This window comes from Phalacrocorax aristotelis, chromosome 6 (assembly GCF_949628215.1).
Source record: "Phalacrocorax aristotelis chromosome 6, bGulAri2.1, whole genome shotgun sequence".
NCBI lineage: Eukaryota > Metazoa > Chordata > Aves > Suliformes > Phalacrocoracidae > Phalacrocorax > Phalacrocorax aristotelis.
In genome coordinates this window covers 28,812,752-28,837,779 of record NC_134281.1, presented here as the reverse complement: position 1 = coordinate 28,837,779, position 25,028 = coordinate 28,812,752, and the positions used below count along the sequence as shown (strand labels likewise).

The window sequence follows — 25,028 nt, the reverse complement described above, 5'->3', positions numbered from 1 at the left end:
TAAATGTTACTCATTGTTAATTTTTACCACTTCAGGATGCCAGAAGCATATTTTTTTGAAATATAAAGTAGGCTGTTTGCAAAAAAGAATCCTTGTCTCCATCATTCCAGCTTCCATCCCTGAATATGCAGATTTAGGAAGACAGAAAATGTAGTGTCAAAAGCTTCCACATAGACAAACTCAGAACTATACATGATTTGACTCAGTCACATTTGTGTTTTTTGTGGTTCTCTGATAGTAAAGCCATTGAACTGACTCATCTTTGATATTTATCTAATATTTTCCTTAAAAAGATCTCAGCATAAATCAGTAAAACTTTTATTTTTTTGCCTACTGGTATTATCAGACATTTATAACAGTGCTTATGTCCTTAGCCAAGATCTGTAGGAATGTGCACTTCCATAACAAATTATCATTTTATATTTACAGCGATTATGAAGTTATATATTTATTTGCCCACACACAGGGGTTACAATAAGATCTGTACAAGTGTGTATTTATTGTAGTAAGTGTCAGGCACGGCCCCCAAGGGATTGCATTTTAAAAGACACGTGTGCTGAACAAGACTGGTAAGTGGAATGTTGGGGTAGATTGAGATGATGAAGTAAGGAGCATGGTGAATACATTTGTACGGGCGCTCTTATCCCATCTGGTCCATTGTGTTGGCTGCACTCTTTTAACGGAAAGATGTGGCTTTCGGAATGTCTTGTAGGTTAAGTGTGGGGTTTTTTTTGGTTGGGTTTTTACCCCCTCTTCTCTTACTATGCCCATGTCTCCACGATATAGGCTGTAAATGGGGCTTAACTACGAGAACTGTATTTCTCATGCATTTAGCTTATTGCATTGTGAACTGGACGCTCAGAATAAATGTCCCCAGGTAGAGGATTCATTTTGGCCTGTTGCACATTCCATTAATGTCAGTGGGTATACAAACAAAGACCACTTGTGGGCAATTATTGTTCCAGAGAAGCTCTTGCTGTGGCCTGAACTGTTACTTTGCATGCTCTGTCAGAAAAATTGGGCCTTTGTACTCAACATGCAAAAGTGTAACTCTCTATGCAAAATCTGCAGCTGCTGCCTAACATTGCAATTCTGTTAGAAATCAACCACAGAACTACAAACCATTTGGGGGAGTAGGTGACTGTAGATATACTCTTCGAATGTAACTAATTAGAAATTTTCTTGTTGTTACACTTGTGTACCATCTTTTAAAAATAACCTATAATGGAGAATTGTAAAAGATAATGCACTTTAGAGCCACTTCTATTCTTAAAAGTTTCATAAATATAGATGCCTTCTTAAATGAACAGCTGGAATAATGATGATATCTTGACCTAGGCAATTTCTGTAACATATGAAACAAACTATTATTATGTAGCTGTTCTGTTTGAATCCTTCCTCCTAATCCAAAGAGCATTGATAATGAGTTTCTGACTGGAGCACTAAGTGCAACACCCCTTTGCCTTTTGATAAAGGCATGAATTTGCTAAGTTTTTACAACCATGGTGTTTTTGGACTGTCATCTTCTGTGGAAAAATACCTTTTCTTCACATAACCAGAACCCTGCTGCTATGAATCAAGAACAGCACTAGTGAAAAACCTCAAGTCAATCTAGAACAGTAGCTTGTACAACATCTACCAGGAAGATGATAGGAAGACAGTCCTAGCTTTTCTTATATCCAGTTCATTCTTATGGGCTTCTGTGTGCTTAGTGATGATACTTACACACTAATTTTTTACCAAGCAGTTTAACCTTAAAACTATAGGAAGCTGGTGTGATGTCTGTGCTGACAGTAATGAAACCCAGCGTTTTTTTCTAGTTGCAAAATTTTACAACATCTCGCATTTCTCTGGCATTTTCCACCTTGAACAGCACATGCTCACACAGACCTTCCTGGTAAGTGACTGATTACATTTAACTATGGCATACTTCCAAGTATTAATTTGCCTTTTATACTTAAATTCCTTTTTCCAAGAATCCCAAATTTATTAATTTAATGAGCTCTTCAACTCTTCTGTGGCCTAGTGAGTATAGACTTAATTTTTAGAAGGATGTTTTTGATATAGAGAAATTAAATAGCTTCTTCCTAGTCATTAAGTCAAATCTGGATCAAAATTGTGTATAAAAACCTGAAACCATGTGTCAGTCTCACCTTAGACACTCTCCCCTCCCAAATCCACAGTGTTGTGAAAAACGGCCGCTATAATTGCGGTGAATTTTATTAGATACTGTTGTCTGAAAAAAATTAAGGTGTGAGTTTTGGTGGTGTGGTGTGGGGTTTTTTGTTTGGGTTTGGGTGTTTTGTGTTTTTTTTTTTTCCTTCTATGTGTTTCTGAGGATTATCTCTTCTATGTTAGGAACTGAAATAATGCAAGCATGAAAAAGATGTTTGATATGGCTAAAATGGAAGGAAAACAGGTTTTGTTTCTTCTAAAACTTTTTTTTCCACCAGTGAATGCAAAGTAAGGAGGATCATGTGAATTGACCCTGGCTTCTCCCTTCAGTTCTTTCTCCTCTTTAAAATTACTATTTTACGTAGGTCTGTCTATGATCAGCCATAACATTGTATAAATGTTTCTGAAAGAAGCTTATAAAAAATGATGGTGCTAAGTAGAGCAGAGCAGGACAGTGCTGGCTAACACACCCCTGTGTGCGGGAGGAGAGCAGCATCCAACCTGTTTTCTGCATGGTTCAGCTGAAGAATTTAACCCTGAATGTTTTGCATGCTAGAGAATAATATATGTTCGGTTGTGGGGCAGTCCTGCTTATTGGTATCACTTGCTATGCATAAATGAAGGGCTAGAGAAGGAACAAGCATTGGGGATGAGGGAGACCAAAATTCATATGCCTACTCTGAAATTAATTGTATGGGAAGGTGAGGATTATTCTTCCCCAACTGAGAGTGACCTGGCCATGTACGGATTGGCTATTTTGAATTAAATTAAGTTTTGAGTATAGCTGTGATAAACTCTTCTCCGAGTTTTATTAAAACTGATTAGTTCTTTAATGACAGCTTTTTCTTTGGCAAATTGACATTAGCTGAACAAAAACTCTTGTTGAAAAGTACTTGAACATCTGCACTGGGGATTCCTGTGTCCTGTAATACGTGTCAGTCATTTCCCTTTCAGCACAGGGTGGGCACATTAGATGGTGTTTTCATGTGCTGAGAGAGTTTGAGTTAGCAAGGGAGTTAGTAAGCCCTCGGTGTCTTAAGAAATAGTTAAAAGCTTAGACAGTTTGGTAAGAGAGTAGTCATAGCTCATCTAAGTTTTGCTGAACTTTCTCTGTCTGACCAATCCTCTATGCCTCAGAGAAGGGCATAAAAGTCCCCCTTATGCCCCTACTTTTTGCAAAGCAGTTTTAACAAGGGAATATGCAAATTTGGGGGTTCTTCCCGACTTTGACTGCAGTCCATTTATTTCTTGAGTCATTGTTTGTGGCTCCTTAGTGAATTGGATTGTTTGTATTGCATTCCGGAAGGCCACATTTAAGGTCTGGGTGGCTAGCAGTTACTACATTTTTGTTAGTTTTTTGCGTTTTGTTTGCTTTATGTAACCATTAGCGTAGGTAACCTTTTGGTACTGGTAGGATCAGATCATAGTAAGGCTTGACATATCTTCTTGCTTATGATAAATAGAATTTTTTTCCACAAATATATTAAATATAAATGTTATTTTCAGTTTGAGCCCATCTCCAAAGCCTTAGTTGCTAAGGTTGCGCATCTGATAATAGTGGCTTAGATCCTTCTCCTGATCTTCTCAGACCTTGGCTGTGTTGTTAACAGTAGCACTTGAGGTAGTTGTCTAAAAGTGAACCAAGCATCACCCTATTCAAAGGTTTCTTCCTAAATAATCAGAGAGATTGTACTAGAGCTCTTGCAGCAGCTTGGTGTTTTTGCTGTTACTCTGAACTCAGTGGAAGTGGTGGAGCAGAAAATTCATGCCATTTTGACACTGCTATTATAGCCCTGGGAAAAGAGCAGGCACAGGCACTTGTTGGCTGGAGCACAGATGGCAGAGATGATAGGGTAACAGAGAGCCTTGGCAAAGTGGTGAGAGGCATGGTACAGAAAGAGGAAGCTCAAGAAGGGGCAGAATAACGTGCTACTCCCTTGTGCAGTTGCCAGGCAGGAAGATAGCTCTCTGCTTGCCCTCTTCAGCAGGAGAGGAGGGGACAAAGTCTTACTTGAATTTGTACAGAAAATCAAAAGCCCTGAGTAAATGCTTTGCCAATGTAAGTTTGGCTTCAAACACAAGCTCGTAACTTGGAAATTTTTTGTAACAGCTCAAATCCTGGACTGAAGGCCTTTCCACCTAGAGGCTTGGCTGTGTGGGCTCAGGCAGACCTTACCCCAGGCCATGTGGAAGCTGGGTGTTAGATACCAGATGAAGGACACTGGTATGATGCACTTTCTATAGCAAAAGTGTCCCACTGCAGTCTTCTCAAGAAAATGGATAGGGCAGTTGGACTATTCTGCTAGGCCTAGTATTTTTTTATTATAAAATTATATATTAAAATTGCAAAGAAATCTTTCACAATATAAGTTTACCACTTAGTCTCTCCCTCAAGAATAACGTATGCAGGAGGGGTGTCTATGTGTTTGTGTGTAAAACAAGTTTATGTTACTCACTCAAACTCCAGCTTGGCAGTAGCCATAAAGTATTTCTATATAAACTTTACTCACATCATTTAAAAGAGGCTGAAAAATCTTAGCATCAGAAGTTTGTTCATGACTACTTTTACTAGAAAGCCCTGAGAAATTTTCTTGAGTCACTCTCCTTCATCATGCTTTTAACGTTATGATCATATAGACGAAAGGAAGTGCAGCACAATTGTCCCCTTTTATTGCAGACGGTGACCAGAGCTCATAGCTTGACTAAATAGTCCAAAACCAGAACATGGAAGTTGTAATGTTGAGTCATGTTGTACAGACACAGAGTATAAGATGACAAAATGCACCTTTTGTGTGCAGTCCTTTCTCCATTGCTGCAGTGCCAGCATGACAGCAGCCTGTGTGTGCTGGCTGGTGTTACAATTTGCACTGAAATGCCAGGAAATTCAGAAGAAAAGAGCAGTTTAGATAAGTTGCTTTGGATACCAACTGAATTGAAAAAGAATTGAAACAGAGATTAAAGGAAATGTTTGCCTAACTTTCAGGTAGATTTGTTTTATTGTTGACATGTGTTACCTGAACAGAAGCCAGCTGTTAATTTCACCAACTCCTTGCATTTTTAGCTATTCTTGTGGTTGTTTTTTTGTGTGTAATCACTTCATAACTATAATGCAGAAGGATTGTCATCTGCAATTGAAGCCTCAGAGCATTGGACAGCTTTGTGTGCTTGTCTCTTCCCCCAAAAGTTAAACATAAATACTTAAATAAAAATTTATTCTAATATTTTCCCTAGAGTTTTTTTTTTTTAAACCATCCCTATTTTACAGCAGGAAAGCAAAAGAAGGAATGAAGGTGTAGATAAGTTAAAGATATATAAGAACCAGACTTTCCATTATTTTAATAAAATCTTTAAAAGGTGTTGGCCCAGAAATACTTAGCAATTGGGTGACATCCCTGTTGTCACCAAGGGAGAGTGAAGGGTTTGGATTCAGATCGTTGGAGTCTAAATCTAGTGCCCTAAAACATTCAGCAATGGTTCTTTCCACAGTACCAATGAGCATTCTTAAAGGCTGTACTTGGAGGTTTTGGCAGGCAACAGCCCGTGGCCAGCGTACTGCAGCACAGTAGAGGAAATGGAGAGTTTTGTCAAAGATCCAGGTAAGAGTGAAATGCAGGGGAGTTTTTTCTTTTCTTCCCTTCACTTAAGTTTTAAAGGACAACAAACATCTTTGTCCATTGAGGTGTTGCACTTGAGATGTGTATCGATTAATTTTTAGAAGTTATTATTTAAGTGTTTGCATTTTTGGCAACACTTTTAAAGCTGCCACTGGTATTGAGTTTTTCCATTTTGGAGAGCCTGGCTTGAAACTCCAAACATGCTGGGTACTTGGGGCACCCATTATCTTGAAGTGTGAGTTTTTGTTTGCTGCTGCCTTGAATTGGGCTTCCAAAAGTAAGAATACCCTGAAATGAATAACTGGCATACATAAATAGTTTATTTGTGGAATAACTAAATTCCAAAATCCTACTGTACAGAAACGCTGGGCATTTTTTAATCTTGCTTTTTCTTAACTGCAGTGTGCATGTAGCAAATAGCCTACATAGATGATCTTCTTGAAATTGTGTAAATAATAGAGGGACTTGACTAGTGTACTGTAACTGTTTTTGTGGGTAATATATCCTAAAAATTCTTCATTTTCATGGATCTTCAATCAGGTTTTTCACATTCTTCTTTGGTTTTTGGCCGCCTTGCTGGAAAAACAAGCTGGCTGTTTCCCACGTAAGCTACAGGGAGTGTGACCTACACAGTGGGGATTACTAATCAGCTGCTTCAGTTTTATTTTTTGCCAGATTTTGAGACTGCCACCTGAACTATCTGTTTTGTGGCTTGGTTTTCTGTAGAAAGACAGTTATCTTAGCCATTTTAAATGAATATTCTCAGCGGAGGGACTCCAAGCTTTTTTTTTTTACATTCCAGGCTGTTTCTTATTTCTAGTGCAATTTCAACTGAAGTAAAATATAAGACATTGGAGAACAGCTATGTAAAGGTATTAAGAAACTCTTTCTTTCTCAGAATAAATTAATTCCTTACTTTGTATTTACGCAGTTCCACTTTCTAATATTTCTCAAGGTTCCTTGTACAGTAAAATCATGTATGATGCCGTGGCTTTTTCTTGTAATGTCTTGCACACTGTTGCAGTGAGTGTTTTTTGTTAACTCTCCTTTGTGTAAGAAGTGTAATTGTAAGGCAGCCCATCATGTCCTGAGTCAGTTGCTGCTTCTTTCAGGCCTGTAGTTAGTGTTCGTGGCAAATATACAGTATTTGGCTGGATAGGGAATGTACTGGGGGCTTCATGACTGATGTGAAACAGGTGCAGGTATTCAGGCAGAAATTATTCCAGCCTCTGGACTATTCCTGTTGGTAAGGTCTTACAGAATGTAAGACAGGGATTTTTTTTTTTTCTCTTGGACTAAATCCAGCTTAATTAAGTTTATTATGGGAACGTGTTTGATTTCCCCTGAATTACCAAGTCTGGCCTTCTGTTACAGGAGGTTACAGCAATGTGGATCTCTCCAGGAGGTACTGGGCAGCTGTATATAGAGAACTGGCTTGGTTATTTTATCACTTCTGTCTTTTGCGCTCGTGGCCTCTGAGGTAGCATCCAGTACTAGATAAGGTGTAAATTTACCTTGCTAAAGGTTTGTGACACTTCCAGAGTTTCAGCGCTGTAAGGGTATTCTATAGTGCTCTCCTTCGGTTGAAAGGAAATCTTAATTAGTGCATATCATGTGTAGTTTCAGTAATTGCTTTACAGGCTGATAGGTCATCTTTCACAAGGAGATTCACAATCTTTTCATCTGTTACGTCCTCTTTAGCAGGAAGTCAAACGTGGTTTCCCAATCTTAAAATCTCCTGTCTGGCTATTTATGCTGTGTCAGCTTCCTTGCCAAATTTCACCCCAGAGCATCCTCCAGAAATATGGCACAAAGGTTGAGCTTTTTGCTTTTCTGCTCAGAATCCTTCCTTCCACCCATGCTCTCTTAGCAAGGCATGGGAAGAACAGTCATTGCACATCAACAAAGAATATACTTTCTCATTTGTGATGAAAATGAAGTGATGGGTGCTCTACAAAGAGTAAGAGGTAAACCTTGTTTCTTGTGTGGGAAGACCTAAATTAAGAAATAACATTACAGTGATTTTCCAGGATGGTAGGCAAAATCATGTAGAAACAGATTATTTGTTATTTCTGTTCTACAATCGCAGAATCAATCTGTAACCAAATAAAATTCTGTAATATGATTTGATAAACATGGATGGCGACATTCATACCAAAAGCCTGAGTCAATATGTAGTTTATTCTGTACCCTGTACTCTTATCATATTAGATTGAGCATTAATGACTGTACTGGTGAGTCGCACTTATTCACTTATTTTTTTTAATTGTCCGTGTCTTTGATTTTTTAAGAAGAATTGGCCAGCTTGATATCAACAATCTCCTTTTATTAATTTTCTTACAATCTTGAGGATGTGTTCTGGTGGTGATATTTATACTGTCATGTGCTTTACTCACTTTCAGAGCTTTTCTGTTTGGTGAGACTAACTTGTGGAGTAAGCTCATACTCAGCATGAAGTGGAAAAATCTCATTATTTTTCTTGTCCTTTGTCTTTGACGTATCCAGTAAAACTGAATTATCTGTAGGAATTTACTGGATCAACACTAAGAATGAAAATGTTCCAGTAATAATCTTTGTCTGTGTGTGTAACAACTTTTTGCAGAATTGCTCTGTTATTGTTGGTCTTTCAAGACAATAATCCCTTATCCGTTTCAGTCTGCCATGTCAAGTGAAAATGAGCTGACATCATAGAAGAGCCTCGATTTAAACACCAGTCCGCCTATCCACTACTAGCTTGTTACTTTTGATGTTGCTTTTGATGTCTGACACTGTGTGTTAATTAAAATGCTCTTGGACAGGCAAAAGTAGAGTTCGCTTTTGGGTGAAAGTGAATTTTAAGAATGTAACAGGAGCCTGTCTGTGTATTACATGACCAAGTTAAACTGTGGCCTGGTCAAGAGGCTGTTTGCTCTGGTGTTTTGTAAACTTCTACAACCTGTAAACTAGGACTTTGTCAATAGAATTCTGGCCAGCTTAGCTAATTTTGGTGATACTCTATGAATTGGCAGAATTTATGCTTATGTTGTTGTAGAGGCACTGCCTGTGAGGCGCTTTGCTAGTCCTTCAGGAAGACATGCTATCAGCCCTGGGAACAACACAGTTCGCAGACAATGCCATACCACCAGATATCAGGGAAACAAAACAATACATGTTAATAATATTACAGTGTCCTTGAAGATCTGCTTAGAGGTGCTGCTTTCCCAGCAATCTGTCAAGGTTTGGTCTGCTGCTGGCTTGCCCTCAAGTTCAGTTCTTTGTATATGCTTGTGATGCAGTCCTTAATTGGTTGATGATTTTTCCATTAGGCTTTGTGGGATGGACAGTGTTAAGTGAGATGATTTGGGGATCACAACTCTGTTTACTGCAGATATTTGAATTAAACATTCTTCAAGACTTTCTTTAAGGCTCTTTGATGAGCATAATAGATATCTTCTGTTAGTGCGGTATTTTGGCTCCTCTGCCACACTAAGACCTTAAATACAGAAATATATTAGTGTGCTTAACCTGTACTCCATTGATAACATAGTGCAAGCTTGTGAAGGGTATGGTGTAATTTTATTAGGGTCAAGTAACTCTGATTTGAATTAAATCCACTGTAAAGGACATAAGTATTCAAGCCACTTAAACATGGATGTCTGTTCTACTTCAGATGTCCTGCTGGCTTCTGGCAGAGCATGGATACCTGTCCATCTGCCAGCCCCAGGCTGCCTCTGGTACAGTCACATGTCTGAAATGGCACTGGGTGCCTGTTTTTGGGTACCCGCCTCTTTAACACATCCTGAAAGACTGATTAAGACAGCAAATCAGGAGCTCCAATTTGGAGTGATACCAATGTGTCTGGAGCTGGCATCCATCATGCTATTGGTTGGAGCTGTATGGAAAACAAGGATGTTAGGCTTTGTGTATCACATCAGTGTCTACTTGTTCCCTGGCCCTTTCCTCCCTATTCAGAGACTCTGCCTGCATATCTTTAGCTTGCAGTTTGTGCATGTGTGTTTGTGATACAGTTGTTAATTACGTGATTGCATGATCGTTGCCTCATTCATCAAGGACGACAGGCGGCACGTGGGGATTCGTTACAGCTCTGTAGTCAGAGACACTTGTTCACAGGATCACAAATGTGTTTCCTGTAGATGTTGAAATAAATGAGGCAGGGGGTTATAGGAAAAGAAAGGATGGTCTAATGTCTAAGGCAGTTGACCAGTTGAATGATGATCTGGAGAACTGGAACTCAGCCTCTGGGATGCTGGCAAATAACTCAGACTAGGCTTCTTGTCCTAGACCTAACCCATTTTCTTATTTCCACAGATAGAGCAGTATCCTCAGGTTAGTTTTGTGTATCTTCTCAAAATGCGCATGGTAACTTGTTGGTAGTTGGCTGTGTAGTTAGGGTAAACAGTGTATTTTCTGTTCTATGACTTACAAATTTCCTCTTCATTGCAGTGCTTGGGTAGCCCTCACTGTTCCCTTTTCTTGATTGCCTTTGGAGTTTGCAACATTTCCTCAAAAACTAATATGGCAGGGCTTGTTTACCAAGGTCCTCCAATGTCCTACTTTAAGTAGGACAGAGGTAAAATAAACTTGAATATAACAAAGCAGTGATACAGTGTGCCTATAAACACAATGCTGTTTTCTTCCCATCTGCCTGTTTATGCCACTGCTGAATTTGGCTGATAAAATTTTAATATAAATAAGTCTTTGCAATTATTATTACAGTAGGAGAAATAATTGTGGATTTGTGTGTTTGAGAGCTTCCTTTAAGTCTGAAAAGCTACTTGCTTTCTGTGATAAAGACAGCTTGTTCCTGTTGCCCTGGCATTGAGCTGCCTTAAATGAAAACTATGAACTGTATATAAGCTAAAGTCTTTCAGACTTCCTTAGATAATAGCAAATAAATAAAACCAGGGTAATTTCTCTTCTCAAGCTATTGTTAGGGCTGTCAGGATCAAAGAAGGGATATGGTAATGCTGTAATGACCATAATGAAACAAAATTTTTATGGGAATGCCTGCATATAATTGCTCAAGAGCAAGGGTTTTGGGAGTGACATAAATCATCATTCTTTAGGGCTTATTCTGCCCTTTCAAAATTGGGGATTAGGAATCATTTCCTTGAGACCACATGGTGCTGCTCTTGTTTGCACTAGGAAGCTTCTGCTGATGTTTCAGATCTGGCTCTGGTCCAGCTGACTATGAGAACTGATCCTGTCCATCAGTTTCTGTGGTTTTTTAGAGATGCAGAAAGGGATAACCTCTCTTAAATATATTTTACCTTGATAGTTGGAAACAGTTATGAAGTTTAAGGCCTCTGGTGCCCTCTGATTTCAGTAGAAGTTTTCACAAAGTGTTCAGAAATAGCCTGGATTTGGCTGGGATAGAGTTAATTTTTGTCCTAGTAGCTGGTACAGTACTGTGTTTTGGATTTAGTATGAGAATAAGGTTGATAACACACTGTTTTGCTTTAGTTGTTGCTAAGTAGTGCTTAGGCTAAATCGAGGATTTTCCAGCTTCTCATGTTCTACTGACTGAGAATGCTGGAGATGCACAAGAAGCTCGGAGGGGACACAGCCAGGACAGCCGACCCCAACTGGCCAAAGGGATGTTCCACACCATATGATGTCATGCTCAGTTTATAAACTAGGGGAAAGCTGGCTGGGCATTGTTTGGCAGGTGGTGAGCAATTGCATTGTGCATCACTTGCATTGTATATTCTATTATTACTATTTTATTTCAATTATTAAACTGCTTTTATCTCAACCCATGAGTTTGTCACTTTTACTCTTCTGATTCTCTCCCCCATCCCACCCTGGGGTGGGGGAGCGAGTAAGCAGTGTGGTGGTGCTCAGTCACCACCCAGGATTAAACCATGACAAGAAAACTGGCCTATGAAGAACCTGTTTTAAATCCTGCAGTCTGCCTATGAAAGCCTCTTGTGGATCTCTGTAGACAGCTGGGGTGGCCAGGGGGCTTATACAGAGCTTCACTTGGAATTCCCAGGTTTACAGAGGGCACTATTGCTTCTTGTTTATAGTTAAATGAGCAGCTGCCAAATGAACTCTCCTGTGCTGTTGCTGTGGATTAGATGCGGGAATTTGTTTTCTATTATTAGACACAGTGAGGTGCGGCGTGAGGAATTTGCTGTTTGTGGAAAAAGCTTTCAAAGTGAAGGTATGGAAAGCTGCATTAAAGTTGCTAAACAGACCCTTACTGCAGAGGGTTGCAGTTGTCTGGTGCAAGTTGCTGACTGTTGTGCTTGTGCTCTCCAACTGGCTTTTCAGTTCCGAAATTCACGTTCCTTGGTGTGAGTACAGGACACATCCTTGTACCTCACCTTGTATCATGAGGAGGATACAAAGAGGAACTTCATCTTTCTCCTGTCCTGACCATGTGAGCATCTTAATATAGAAGCAAAGCATGGGAACCAAGAATTTGTCACTATAGTAAAAAGGCTATTAACTAAACACGGATTTTCTTAACTAGGATTGTAATGCATGGAAGCATATACATTTGAATGTTTGTAATGGATAAACGTAATTGCTGTATTCTTTTGTTTATCTGTAGAACTGCTAGAAACACTTGGATGACTGCAATTCAAGATATTTGTTTCATGCTTTTACCCTGAGGTAGAGGAAGTAAGCACAAGAAAGTTCTAGTTCAGGCAAGTAAATATCTATACTTCAATAACTTATATGAAATTCAGTTCATGGTAAACAAATGAATTGTGAGAACAGTCCTAATGTGGAGGAACTAATTTGCTCTGTAACAAACTATAGTTTAAAAGGAACAAAAGAATTTTAATGATTTTTTTTCATTATTTAATAGTTAAAGGATCTGTTATACTGAACTCTGCTTTGAAAAACTGGGAAGCCTCTTCCGCGTAGAATTGAAGTAGACATTTGACAGTTGTCTTGAATAAAACTTAAGGCAAAAATGTCTGTCATAGATCCCTATCAACACATTGTGGTAAGTAGCTTTGACTATTCTAGTCATACTGTCTTGTATAATAAATACTGTCTCTTTTAATATATCCTATTAGAAGTTATCCTAAATAAACACACAGCATTAAAGTTATCATTAATTCCTTAAGGAAATGGTAAATCTGGTTAGAGCAGATTTCTTCAGAAATTTGGATGAACTTTGAAAGATTCAAGTTAGTTTTTCAAAAGTTCGAGTGTATTTGCTCATGGGTAAGTCAAAATGAAACTAGGCTCCTAACAGCCTCATGGGTATGATGTCATAGGGTATCTTTCTGAAGGACTTGCCTGTTCAAAGTGTTTCAGCAAGGTCCCTGTAGTTGACTATTTCTTACAAGTTTTTCCACATGCTGATTGTCAAACTGAACTGTAGTCTGCAAAAGTAACATCACATGTCTAACTTTCTCTGTTGCAGTAAAAATTTTTTTTTATAATTGTAATTACCAAATAACTCTTATCCCGCTATCCATACTGATGAAAAGGGAAAAGTTGGCAATTTGGGGTATTTAGGTCTTAAACTAGTGTGTACCAGTGATGTTGATTTAAAGGCAATCTTCCAAATACAGCCTGCAATCTCTAAGTAAAAGATCTGTGCCACTCAGTGACACACTGCTGCCAAAAGCTCCTGCTCCCTCATTCCTGCTTTATTCCAATGTTCCTGCTGCATCCCTTGTACCAGCTCACAAAAGTATCTGATCAGAGTGAGCCAATTGACCTTGCTGAATTGGCAGAAAAACAGTTCAATGCAAAAGACTAGTTCTCTGCTGTCAGAACTGCCCCAAGGGAAGGGTACAACCGTATGAGCACAACCCATCTCAGTAGAAAAGTAGGGGCAAGTGTAGGAGGAGCAGGGAAGTGGGAGCAGAACTGCCCTTTATATGGCAAGCCAGCGGAGTGGCTCAGCATCTTGTTGAACACTGTCTTTTGGCTGTAATATTCACAAATATCTATGCTTCAGTGACTTTATAAAGTAAAACACCGAAATTGCAATTCCTGCTCAGACTGAAATCTTGAAATAAGCTGGGCGTGTTCCTATCAAGCACTTTTTTTAACAGTCCCAGAATCTCATGGCACGAAAGGTGACATATACTCTCAAAGATAGTTACCACACTTGTCATAACGTTGAACTTTTATGTTGCTAAAAATACAGCATATGCTTCCTTGAAATGATCTGTTATCAGTGATGTGGTTTCTACCTCACGCAGTCACATCCTTTGCAGGAGTTTGCAGCCAGCCGATGTCAAACTTGAGTTTTACTCACTCTGTAGTTCTGTGAATGCTGCTGTAAAGACAACTTTCAGGTTGCTGTGTTTAACAGTGTTAAAACAATACACTAACTTATTCTTTTCTGCATCGGTGCCCTCTCCTGGATGGAATGCTTGGTCTGATCTGTACCTATATGGGAGGGGTCTCTGAGGCACTCAGTTACATTTCATTAAATCACTAACGTAAAAGATTTTTTTGATATCAATATGTAAACCATAATGAACAAAATGAGCCTTAGAAGTACTCATATTTACAGTTTTCTGGCAATGCTGAATTGCTGCCGTGGGAATGTTGCTAATGCAGGAAGAAACACTGTTAATGCAAGAGCTGATCCTATAATTGCTTGAGAAGTGAGTGGAAATCTCTGAGGTTTCTTAATTTGAAAATTGAAGTTGCATGGAAATTCTTACTAAAATTTAAAACGGTTAAGGGCAGCAGGCTCATATCAATGCAAAAATCTTGGATTTTTAATGACATTTGGCATTAAAAGACTCAAAAGAATTCTGCATTTTCCAAAAGTCCTTCTGCTAACTATTATGTGTTTTCCAATCTCTTTATTTATCTTTTCTTTTTCTCATTTTATGAACAACTCAGAGGAATAAAATAAGGCTTTCACAAAGTTACTGCAGGTGCAGACAGAACTGACGGCACCAGAAATGCTTTTAGATTCAGAGAATAAAGATGTGTAATACATCTTCAGGTACATTGATATGGGGGATAAATATAACAGTAGGAATAATCACTTCAGGATAAAAATTGTGTGTGTGTATGCACAAATGTTTGTCTTAATTGTAATTCCCTGTGAAAGAAGAGCATGGACTTTATGAAAATCTGCTACTTAAGAAAACAGGCAAACATTTTCATTTGTCCAGCCCAATCATCAGCTCAAGTGTCCTTAATGTTAAGGAAGTAAGAGTAATAAATACTTATTACACAATCTATCTATACCAGAGCTTCCTGATTGGTATTTCATGTGCAAGTATATCTCCTGATTGAATTACATTTTGTGACTCAGCATTCTGGGATATGAAAAATATTATATTCAATGCATGCAAATACCTTGCTTTCTTAGTGAGTGTGGAAAGTTAGTAGGTAAAAGCCAATGGTGTTACAGGTGATCTTAGCATATTGTTCTGTTTCCCAGTCCCGTGGTGGGAAGGTAATGATGTTTATGTACATACAAATGCAGTAATATGTAAAATAGAGGAGATCAGATAATTAGGGAAATTTTACTGTGAGGGAACAAAGCAGTCACAGGTGGGAGAGGAACAAAGGAGGCAGGACGAGGAGGAGTTAGAGGTGGAGAGCTGTGGTGTGCGAACAGGAGGTATTGAACCATGGCTGTGCAGGATACTTGCAAAGTGTTGTGGATTGAACCAGTAGAGAGCAAATACCATCTACATGAGTTTCCATAATTCAGAAAACCCTTGTTCAGGGAAGGCATATTGAAAACTTTTTTCCTCCTTTCTTGTCTAAATTTATGGATAAAGAGGAGGTAAAATGGAACACATATGTAAAGCTAGGTCACTTGGATGATAGGATTCAGATTTGTGAATTATTTGTGAGTTTCTGAATTTTTTAACCTGGCTCAGATTTTTTCAGAAGTATGCAGATGTTGCTCCACTCAGTGTTGCAATGGTTAAGTGATTTATATACCATCGTCTTATTTTTCAGAAGTAATTGAGGAGTTGGCAATGTACTGATTTTTATCAAGACTTAAGTTGAACATAAGTCACTTCAGAAAATGCAGCTTAGTCATCTAAACTAGCAAGGGCTGGATTTATGAAAGTATTCAGAGTCAATATACTTCTTGTATTTTCAGGGAGCATCTGACTTCTTTAGAACTCAGTCTTTCCAAAGATGCTTCTGAAAGTTATGTTATCTGTTAATATGGACAATTAGGCCTCAATACCCTTAGAAACTGGATCCTAAGTGGAAAATTGCCTTAATTTCCGATTGCACTTAAATTGCATAAAAACCGTTTATTTTGGGGTAAGAAAAGGTCTAGGCTTTTGATCTTCCTGTGTATCTTTGTGTATTTTTTTGTGTTTTACTGAGGGAGATAATATTTGGCCATAATCACATGCTTGGAAGAAATTTGCAACTACTAAAATAAACTAATAACTCATAATTATAACCCTCAGTGTGTTATTTTGGGTGAGGCACGGGGAAAGAAGATAATGTTTTTCAGTTTTGCCAGACCTCTCTGTACTTGCATTAATTTCAGAGGATAGCAGATCTTAAACTAGACTTAACTTCCATGGCAGAACAAGAGCTGGAATGATGGTTTGCTGCGTAAGTCAATAAAAAAAGCAGTTCTCATAATAACATTAGCAAAACACTTACCCAACTTATAATGGAAAATAATGATAATGTCTATACTTCTCTAATGAGAATACACTAGTAAGAGGTGGTTTGGCCTTGTTTTGATGGTAGGCATTTTATTTAGGCATATAAGTTTCATAAAGAAGACTAAGAGATGCCAGAAAACTACTTTACAGAAGTGCTTTTTGTCAGTGAGCAACATGGAGTATCCCCATTTTGCAGCCAGGATTGAGGGGCACCAGAGTTGCATGAGTTCCACACAGCAGCTGAGAACTCAATTCAGGGCGCCCGTGTCCCGTACTTGTAACTTAATTATAGCTCTGTCCTCCTCTTTGTTGCTAAACGTTCAGTGATCTCTGATTTGTGGTCTCCAGTGAGGACAGGCTCTTTCTTAACAGCTAAGAATAAGGAGATGGGTGGTGTGTTTGTAGTTTAGGTTGTTTCTTTTAATTATAAGCTTGTATATGGCAAAGGAACTACATCAGTCTGTGTGAACAGACTCTGGGGCCAGTGCTGTATTGTGAAACCGGCACATCAGGGATCTGATGTGCGTGCGAAGGTGGCACACACTGATAAAGCAGTTTCAAGCACTTTCAAGAAGCAAACTGAAGCAAGGGACAGTGGGAGTTTTCTGCAGATTCACAGCTTGTAAAAATTCTTGAAGCAGGGTAAATGACAGAGCTGGGATAACTTTACATAGTTGTGTTTGCAGTAGTACCAGCTGTTCCCAGGTACCTGCTAAAATCCCCATTTACCCTGCTGTGGTGGAAAACTCTGGACTCTTTTTGCCACATGGCAGGGGCAGAAGTTTGTTCAGAAAGAAGTCCCATCTTCCTTCCGCTTAATCCATCCACTCTTGGAAGCTGCAGTGCATAAGGTGATGGATGTCGTGAAATCATTGGTATGCCTTCATGTCAGCACAAGGCAGGCTGTTAAATAGGTGTTGCTTCTTAATAACTTTGAATTCCCGCATCTAAGCCCTTTCTGTTGGGTTTGATACTCTTGAAGTGAGTTAACAGTCCCAGCTGGGAGAATTGATTAGAGTCTGGATTCCATTTTTACTGTGGTTGGTGAACCACTTACTAAAATAGTCATTGCACAGCATACCACTTGTAACAGTTTACATTGCCACAGTTTTCTTCCTGCCTGCTTGCTTGTTCTTTGAACCAGACAACTCCTACAGCTTACAGGAGAAAAATTACAGAGTTGGCATCTACTGCTGGGCAGACTATCATGAAATGAGCTTCCAGCAGTCATCACAACATGTGGGTGATTACAGCCTTAATAAAGATGTAACGATTCAGTGTCTGGGTCAGGCAGTGTCTGCAGTGAAGTCATAACCTTCAGTATCACTGTAGGCATTTTCCCCTAGATATTTTGCTACGGTGACGTGGCTATGCCTTTGCAAACCTGTAGACTACAGACTTGTGGAGGAGTTTGTTGGTATCATTTGCATTGTTTTTCAATGTGTCCTGACTCAACTGTTACTTAAGCATTCACAAGCTACTTTTGCATTAGAAGATTGCTTTGGGCTTTTTTTTAAGAAAATTTACAGTTTCTTATAGGTTATATGTAATCATTTTTTTGTTTATTTGTATTGGAAGGATCCCATTTGGTTCTAGTCTCTGGGTGTAACATGTTGTAGATGTGAAATAATGAGGCCTGGCTGTAGCAACCAGTTCTGAAATAGTTAGGAGAACCACCTGAAGGTCATTACAAAGTCTAGCAGTTGAAGTAGCAGTAGCTTAAATGGTGGGATGTGCCACTGCTGAAAGCTAAGCCTTGTGTGGATTGAGGGGTTTTGTTGGCTTATCTGTTCATTTAAAAAAAAAAAAAAGTATCCAGATGAAAACTTAGCAAGAAAGCACAAGGCACAGCTTGAATAAGTATGTTGCATGTTCCATATCAAAGGTGTTGTCTATCACAGTAAATAAATATCAATGAATTTCCTGATTCTAGTACTTCCCCCTTTTCCTTCTGATTAGAAGATGTTGTAAGACTTTAAATATTTGATTAGGTGTTTTGGGGCCTAATGACTGAGAGGCAGCGTTCATTTTAATGTATTTCAGAAAGTGAACGGGTGGTTAGAAAAAGATAGAAAATATCACTCTTTGATTTTTAGAAATGGAAACCTGAGGTAGGGGTGTATCACTATATGTTATAGGTGACTATCTAAGGTCCCCAGGAGGTATGCTTTTGGTACAGTGGCTTGAGCTGTAAAAGCCAGTCAGCTTGGACCTGATGCTCTTTGTAGAGGCTGAGCTCAGGTGTGAGGTGGCCCCGCCTGGTGCCCAAATTTCTGTTTCAGGAGAGTGAGCTGGTGCCCTCTAGGTTGTACCAGTGCATGAGTCAATGTCTAGGCACTGTGGGCAGTCAGAGTGTCTTAAGTCTTTAAGATAGCAGTGTAGATGTAAGTGCTGAGAGACAATTGTGTGAGACCTAATCCTGGCTAGGATATGTAAAACTTACCCCTGAGCCCTGTACTGTGTCCCTGTAAAGGCCAGTATTGTCTGCCTTGCAATATGCAATTGTGATTCTCATAATGGTATTCAGCAGGTTGTACAAATTTATGGCTATGCAGATAAAGTAACAATAGGTGTGAATTACTGACCTCTTTTCATTAAGGTTTTGTTTCTTAATGTCATGCCTTTTTCTGCTTCCCTAGTTTGTTCAGGACAGACCTGCTCCTAGAAAGGCAGCTCTTGCTGTGTGCTTAGGCTTTGCAGGAAACAGGAAGCTCCAGAAACTGCATCAAATTTGCTTGTGAATATTTTAACAGCTTGCTTTTCCCCTTCCCTCCATTGTCTTAAAGACACTTGCACTTTGAAAATTGATGGGTACTAAAAAGTTGTATTCCATGCGTTACTAACTATATCCCTTGTGTGTGCAGTATGCATCTATCTGTTCCAGAACGTATACTTTGAAATAATTGCAGCCATTATTTTTACTGGGGGAGGGTAATTACAGAGACAAGCATGCTGTGAAATAGCCCCCTTTTTATTTTTTTTCTTACCGTACCAAGTTGTCCCTGACTGACTAAATGCCTTAAAGCAGGTTTTGTAGAGGGGAGGAGTGTTAGTCATTGAGATTAGTAGGTGTGGCTGCAGGAAAATCAAGCAACCCTAGTATAAGGTCTGACCTTTCAGTAAAGCTACAGGGTGCAGTTCAGCTTTAAGATGCTCTATCCAGTATGAATTTCACTTACATTTTGACTGGGTGATTTCTCTCTCTGTTTTTGGACAAAATGAAACCTATTTTGATAGGTGGGTTTTGGTTCTGGAGCTTAATTGCCTTTAACTCTCTGACTTCCAGGTGGAACACCAGTATTCACATGTATTCACTGTGACAGTAAGGAAAGCCACAAATGTCACAAAAGGAGCGATTGGTGACATGCGTGAGTATTTCTGTTTTGTCTTTCTTCTAGGAGGCTGTTGCCGTAGGCAGGGGCAGATGACACATCATGCTTGTCATGCATTACATGATCATTAGTGGGTTGGTGGGTTTTTTGTCTTGCTTGTTAAAGCTAGGACAATGTACCCATTTTATTGCTCACTCACTCTAACTCAGAAAGTAGATTTGCTGCTCCTTCTTTCCAGTGATCAAGAAAAGCTGAGTGAGTTGTAAACAATTTGCCTACAAGCAAGCACCACCTACACGTAGTGTTTTGGCTGTCGGAAGCGCTGTTCTGAGAATAGTGAAACTGGAAATTGCTGTATCTTCAAAGGCTGTGGTTTGGTGGTGGGAACACTTAAAAAGAAAGAAGCCCAGAGCTCTGCTGAGTCAATACAGTAAGAAGGAAAAAGGAAAAAATATCCAAAATGGATAAGCAGATCTCATGGTGGAGAGCTATACTAAGACACCAGCACTTCTTCCCCTTTCTGTAAGGCTTCTGAGCCTGTGGACTTAGCAGCTGAACAGGAAACCACTAGGAAGAATGACCCATGAAAACTCCTGTCTACTCTTAAGGGGGGAAACATATATTGGCTGAATCTGTAAAAAGAATATTCCTGCTTCCTTGATTAGGACTGTTTTGCTGTCAGGTCATCTCTCCCTTTCCCTGGTGCTTCATGCAGAGCATTGCATAGCCCAAGGCTTGCAGGCTGGGGCTGGGAGGATGAGTGTGGTGCTTTGCTCCTGCTCTCTCATCAGGCTCATTTGACACAAAATTGTTTCTTCCCCAGCACATTCCTGGAAACTGCTTTCAGGTCAAACTACAGCAGCTGCTCTGACACACAGCTTTGCCTCAGTGGGTGAATAGTTTTTTTTCATAATTAATGTCTACTGTTGATATTAAACTTGGGGGAAAGTGGGAGGGGCAGTTGGAAGGGGAATGTTCAAGAGCCTGAAGTTATGAGAGGAGAGAGGGAAGCCCTGGCAGAACGAGGGAAGAAGGAATTGGTAATCTATTTAGCATCTACTATGGGGTGAAGGAAGGGAGCTCACAGAGAAGATGCAGTGGGGTGTTATCCTGGTGGCCTCTGAGAGGGTCGTCTTTATATAAAGACCTTGGGAAAAGTGCTTTAAAGAGTAGAACAAGGGGCCCACAGGTTTGTGACTGTGTAAGAAGGTGGGTTAAATAGAAAGGCACGGGCTCTCAGACACAGAAGTCTGTGGCATGTGGCTGTGTGGGGAACATAGGAAGGGAAGAAAGGGAATTGAAATGGGGACCCCATGGTATGGTATTAAAGGGAGTATATAAAGGGTGAAGAAAGCCAGAAGACCATGGCATTATTTCAACCTCCTCCCTACCCCAGGACAAGTATGGTCCTGTAGTATAAATTCCAAATATTATCCATCAATGTAATTGGATTTTTTTTCCAGACAAAACTCTTTATCTTACCAAATCATCAAAACCAAAATGCTGCTTGGGAAGATCTTTTTAATTTTGATAAAACCTGACAGAACTATGCTCAAGGGCCATTGAAACCTGCTTGGTTTCCTGTCTGAGGCAGCTATGAGTGCTCCATAGCCTGAGGCACCTGCAGTCTTGGGCATCTCTGAGTGAGCTTCCAAGTTCCTGGGGTTTGTTCTTGGAGTCCTGGCAAATCCGCTGAAGTTGGGGGGGGAGAAAAAAACAGATAATTTGTTTCTGTTTTTACTTTGGGAAAATGAAAAATGTTTTTATTTCCCATGTATATACAAATCTTGGTGTGTTGGAGCCTGGAAGCTATTTGATCAAATCAGTATACATGTTAATTACTTAAGATGCATGAAGCTTTGAGCAGTGGAGGGTCTTAACAGTTGATTGTGCCAGTCTCCCTCTCTCTGTATATATATTTAAAAATATTTGTTTTCACAGAATGGTAGGGGTCGGAAGGGACCTCTGGAGATAATCTCATCTGACCCCTTGCTTGAGCAGGTATACCTAGAGCAGGGGGCACAGGACCATGTCCAGGCAGGTTTTGAATGTCTCCAGGAAAGGAGACTCAACAACCTCCCTGGGCAGCCTGTTCCAGTGCTCTGTCACCCTCAAAGAATTTTTTCTCACATTGAGGTGGAACTTCCTGTGTTCCAACTTGTGCCCATTGCCCCTCATGCTGTCACTGGGCACTATTGAAAAGAGCCTGGAAGCATCCTCTTTACACCAACCATTTAGATATTTGTAAGTATTGATGAAATCCCCCCTCAGTCTTCGTTTCTCCAGGCTGAACAAACCCAAGACTCAGCCTTTCCTCATAAGGGAGATGCTCCAGTCCCCTGATCATCTTGGTAGCTCCATGCTGGACTTGCTCAAGCATTTCTGCATCCTTCTTAAACTGGGGGACCCAAAACTGGACACAGTACTCCAGATGTGGTTTCACTAGGGCAGAGTAGAGGGGGAGGATAACCTCTCTCGGCCTGCTGGTCGCACTCCTTTTAATGCATCCCAGGATACCTTTGGCCTTGGCCACAAGGGCACAGTACTGGCTCACGGTCAGCTTGCCATCCACCAGCGCTCCCAGGTCCTTCTCAGCAGAGCTGCTTTCCAGCATGTCAACCCCCAGCCTGTACTGTTGCATTGGGTTGTTCCTCCCCAGGGGCAGGACCTTGCACTTGCTCTTGTTGAACTTCATGAGGTTCCCCTTAGCCCAGCTCTCCAGCCTGTCCAGGTCTCATTAGATGGCAGCACAGCCTTCTGCTGTATCAGCTGCTCTTCCCAGCTTGGTGTCATCAGTGAACTTGCTGAGGTTACACTCTATCCCTTTCTGCAGGTCATTGATGAATATGTTGAACAGGACTGGACCCAGCACAGACCCCTGGGGAACACCACTAGTGGCAGACCTCCAACCAGACTCTGCTCCATTGATCACGACCCTCTGAGTTCTGTTCTTCTGCCAGTTCTCTGTCCACCTCACTGTCCACTCACGTAACCCACACTTCCTAAACTTACCTATGAGGATGCTATGGGAGACAGTGTCGAAAGCCTTGCTGAAGTCAAGGTAAACAACATCCACTGCTCTCCCTTCATCTACTCAGCCAGTCATGCTATAGAAGACTATGGGTCAAGCATGATCTCCCCTTCATGAATCCATGTTGACTACTTCTGATAACCTTCTTTTCCTCTGCATACCTGGAGATGACCTCCAGAATGACCTGTTCCATGACCTTTCCAGTGATGGAGGTGAGGCTGACTGGCCTGTAGTTCCTCAGGTCCTCCTTCTTGTCCTTTTTGAAGACCAGAGTGACACTGGCAACCCTCCAGTCCTTGGGCACCCCTCTTGTCCTCCACGACCTTTCAAAGATAATGGAGGGTGGCTCAGCACGAATATCCGCCAGCTTCCTCAGCACTCGTGGGTGAATCCCATCGGGGCTCATGGATTTGTAAGGATTCAGTTTGCCTAAATGATCTCTGACCCAATCCTGAACCAAGGGGAAGTCCTCCTTTCTCCAGATTTTTTTCTCTCACCTCTGGGGGATAAGATGCCTGAGGGCCAGCCTTAGCAGTAAAGGCTGAAGCAAAGAAGGCATTCAGTAACTCTGCCTTCGCTGCCTCCTGCGTCACCAGGGCACCCACCTCATTCAGCAGTAGGCCCAGTTTCCCCAGTTTTTCTTTTACTACTGATGTATTTGAAAAAACTCTTGTTATCCTTAACATCCCTCACCAGATTTAATTCCAAGTGGGCCTTAGCCTTCCTCGTTGCATCTCTGCATACCCTGACAATGTCCCTATATTCTTCCCAAGTGGCCAGTCCCTTTTTCCACATACTGTAAACCTCCTTCTTCCATTTGAGTTTTTCTAGAAGCTCTTTGGTCATCCATGTTGGTCTCCTGGCTCCTTTGCTTGACTTCTTTCTCACAGGGATGCACTGATCTTGAGCTTGGAGGAAGTGGCTCCTGAATACTGACCAGCTCTCTTGGACGCCCCTGCCTTCTAGAGCCCTAGCCCATGGGATTCCTCCCAGCAGGTCTTTGAAGAGGCCAAAGTTGGCTTTCTTGAAGTCCAAGGTTGTAACCTGACTCATAGCCCTGCTTCTACCTTGCAGTATCCTGAACTCAACCATCTCATAGTCAGTGCAGCCAAGGCTATCCCCAACCCTCACAGCCTCAACCAGACCTTCTTTGTTAGTTAGGATAAGGTCGAGCAGCACATCTCACCTTGTTGGGTCTTCCAGCTGTGTCAAAAAAGTTATCCTCAATGCTCTGCAGGAACCTCCTGGATTGCACATGCCTCGCTGTGTTGCTTTCACAGCAAATATCAGGGTGGTTGAAGTTCCCCACGTGTACCAGGGCCTGCAATTGTGAGGCTATGTCCAGCTGCCTGTAGAAGGCCTTGTTGACTTCCTTTACCTGATCACGTGCCCTGTAGCAAAGGCTCACAGCAGTGAAACCCATATTTGCCAGCCCCTTGATTTTTACCAACAAGCTCTCGACTTGTTCTTGCTCTACCCCTAGGCAGAGCTTGATACAGTCCAGTTGCTCCCTCACATAAAGAGCACCTCCCCCACCTCACCTTATTGGCCTTTCTTTCCTAAAAAGTATGTAGCCATCCATGACCCCATTCCAGTCATGTGAGCTATCCACCATGTCTCTGTAATTGCAGTGAGATGATGGCCCTGCGACTGCACATAGATATCTAGTTCCTCCTGTTTATTCTCCATGCTGCATGTGTTGGTGTAAAGGCATTTCAGAGAGGTAACTGAGCATATGGGTTTCCCCAGAGGTGTGTATGAGGACACACTATAGCCATGCAAATCCTTGAGGTGGTTGGTCTTCTGATTTGCTGAAACTGTAACTTGTTGAAAGAATTTCTGAATTTTTACATTGGGTTTCTGGTTTCAAGGATAGGCTTCACTACCAGGGAGCGTGGCTGTGTTAATACAATCATAAAATCATTAAGGTTGGAAAAGACCTCTAGGATCATCAAGTCCAACCATCAACCCAATGCTACCATGCTTCCTAAACCATGCCCTGAAGTGCCATGTCTACACGTCTTTTAAATACCGTCAGGGATGGCGACTCCACTGCCTCCCTCAGCAGCCTATTCCAACACCTGACCACTCTTTCAGTAAAGAAATTTTTCCTAATATCCAATCTAAACCTCCCTTGACACAGCTTGAAAGCATTTCCTCTTGTTCTATCACTTGGGAGAAGAGACCGACCCCCACCTCGCTACAACCTCCTTTCAGGTAGTTGTAGAGAGCGATAAGGGCTCCCCTCAGCCTCCTCTTCTCCAGGCTAAACAACCCCAGTTCCCTC

General features: G+C 40.7%; 1 protein-coding gene across 2 annotated transcripts in view; it reads left to right on the top strand.

The window, feature by feature from the left end:
* PLA2G4A (phospholipase A2 group IVA) overlaps positions 1–25,028 on the top strand; it is a 93,658-nt gene that overhangs the window by 4,576 nt on the left and 64,054 nt on the right. For both annotated transcript variants that reach the window (XM_075096754.1, XM_075096755.1), the window contains exons 2-4: positions 12,349–12,445; positions 12,610–12,750; positions 19,665–19,746. In XM_075096754.1, the coding sequence (XP_074952855.1) occupies positions 12,718–12,750; positions 19,665–19,746 (115 nt within the window). In that variant the 5' untranslated portion in view covers positions 12,349–12,445; positions 12,610–12,717. The remainder of the gene's footprint in view (positions 1–12,348; positions 12,446–12,609; positions 12,751–19,664; positions 19,747–25,028) is intronic.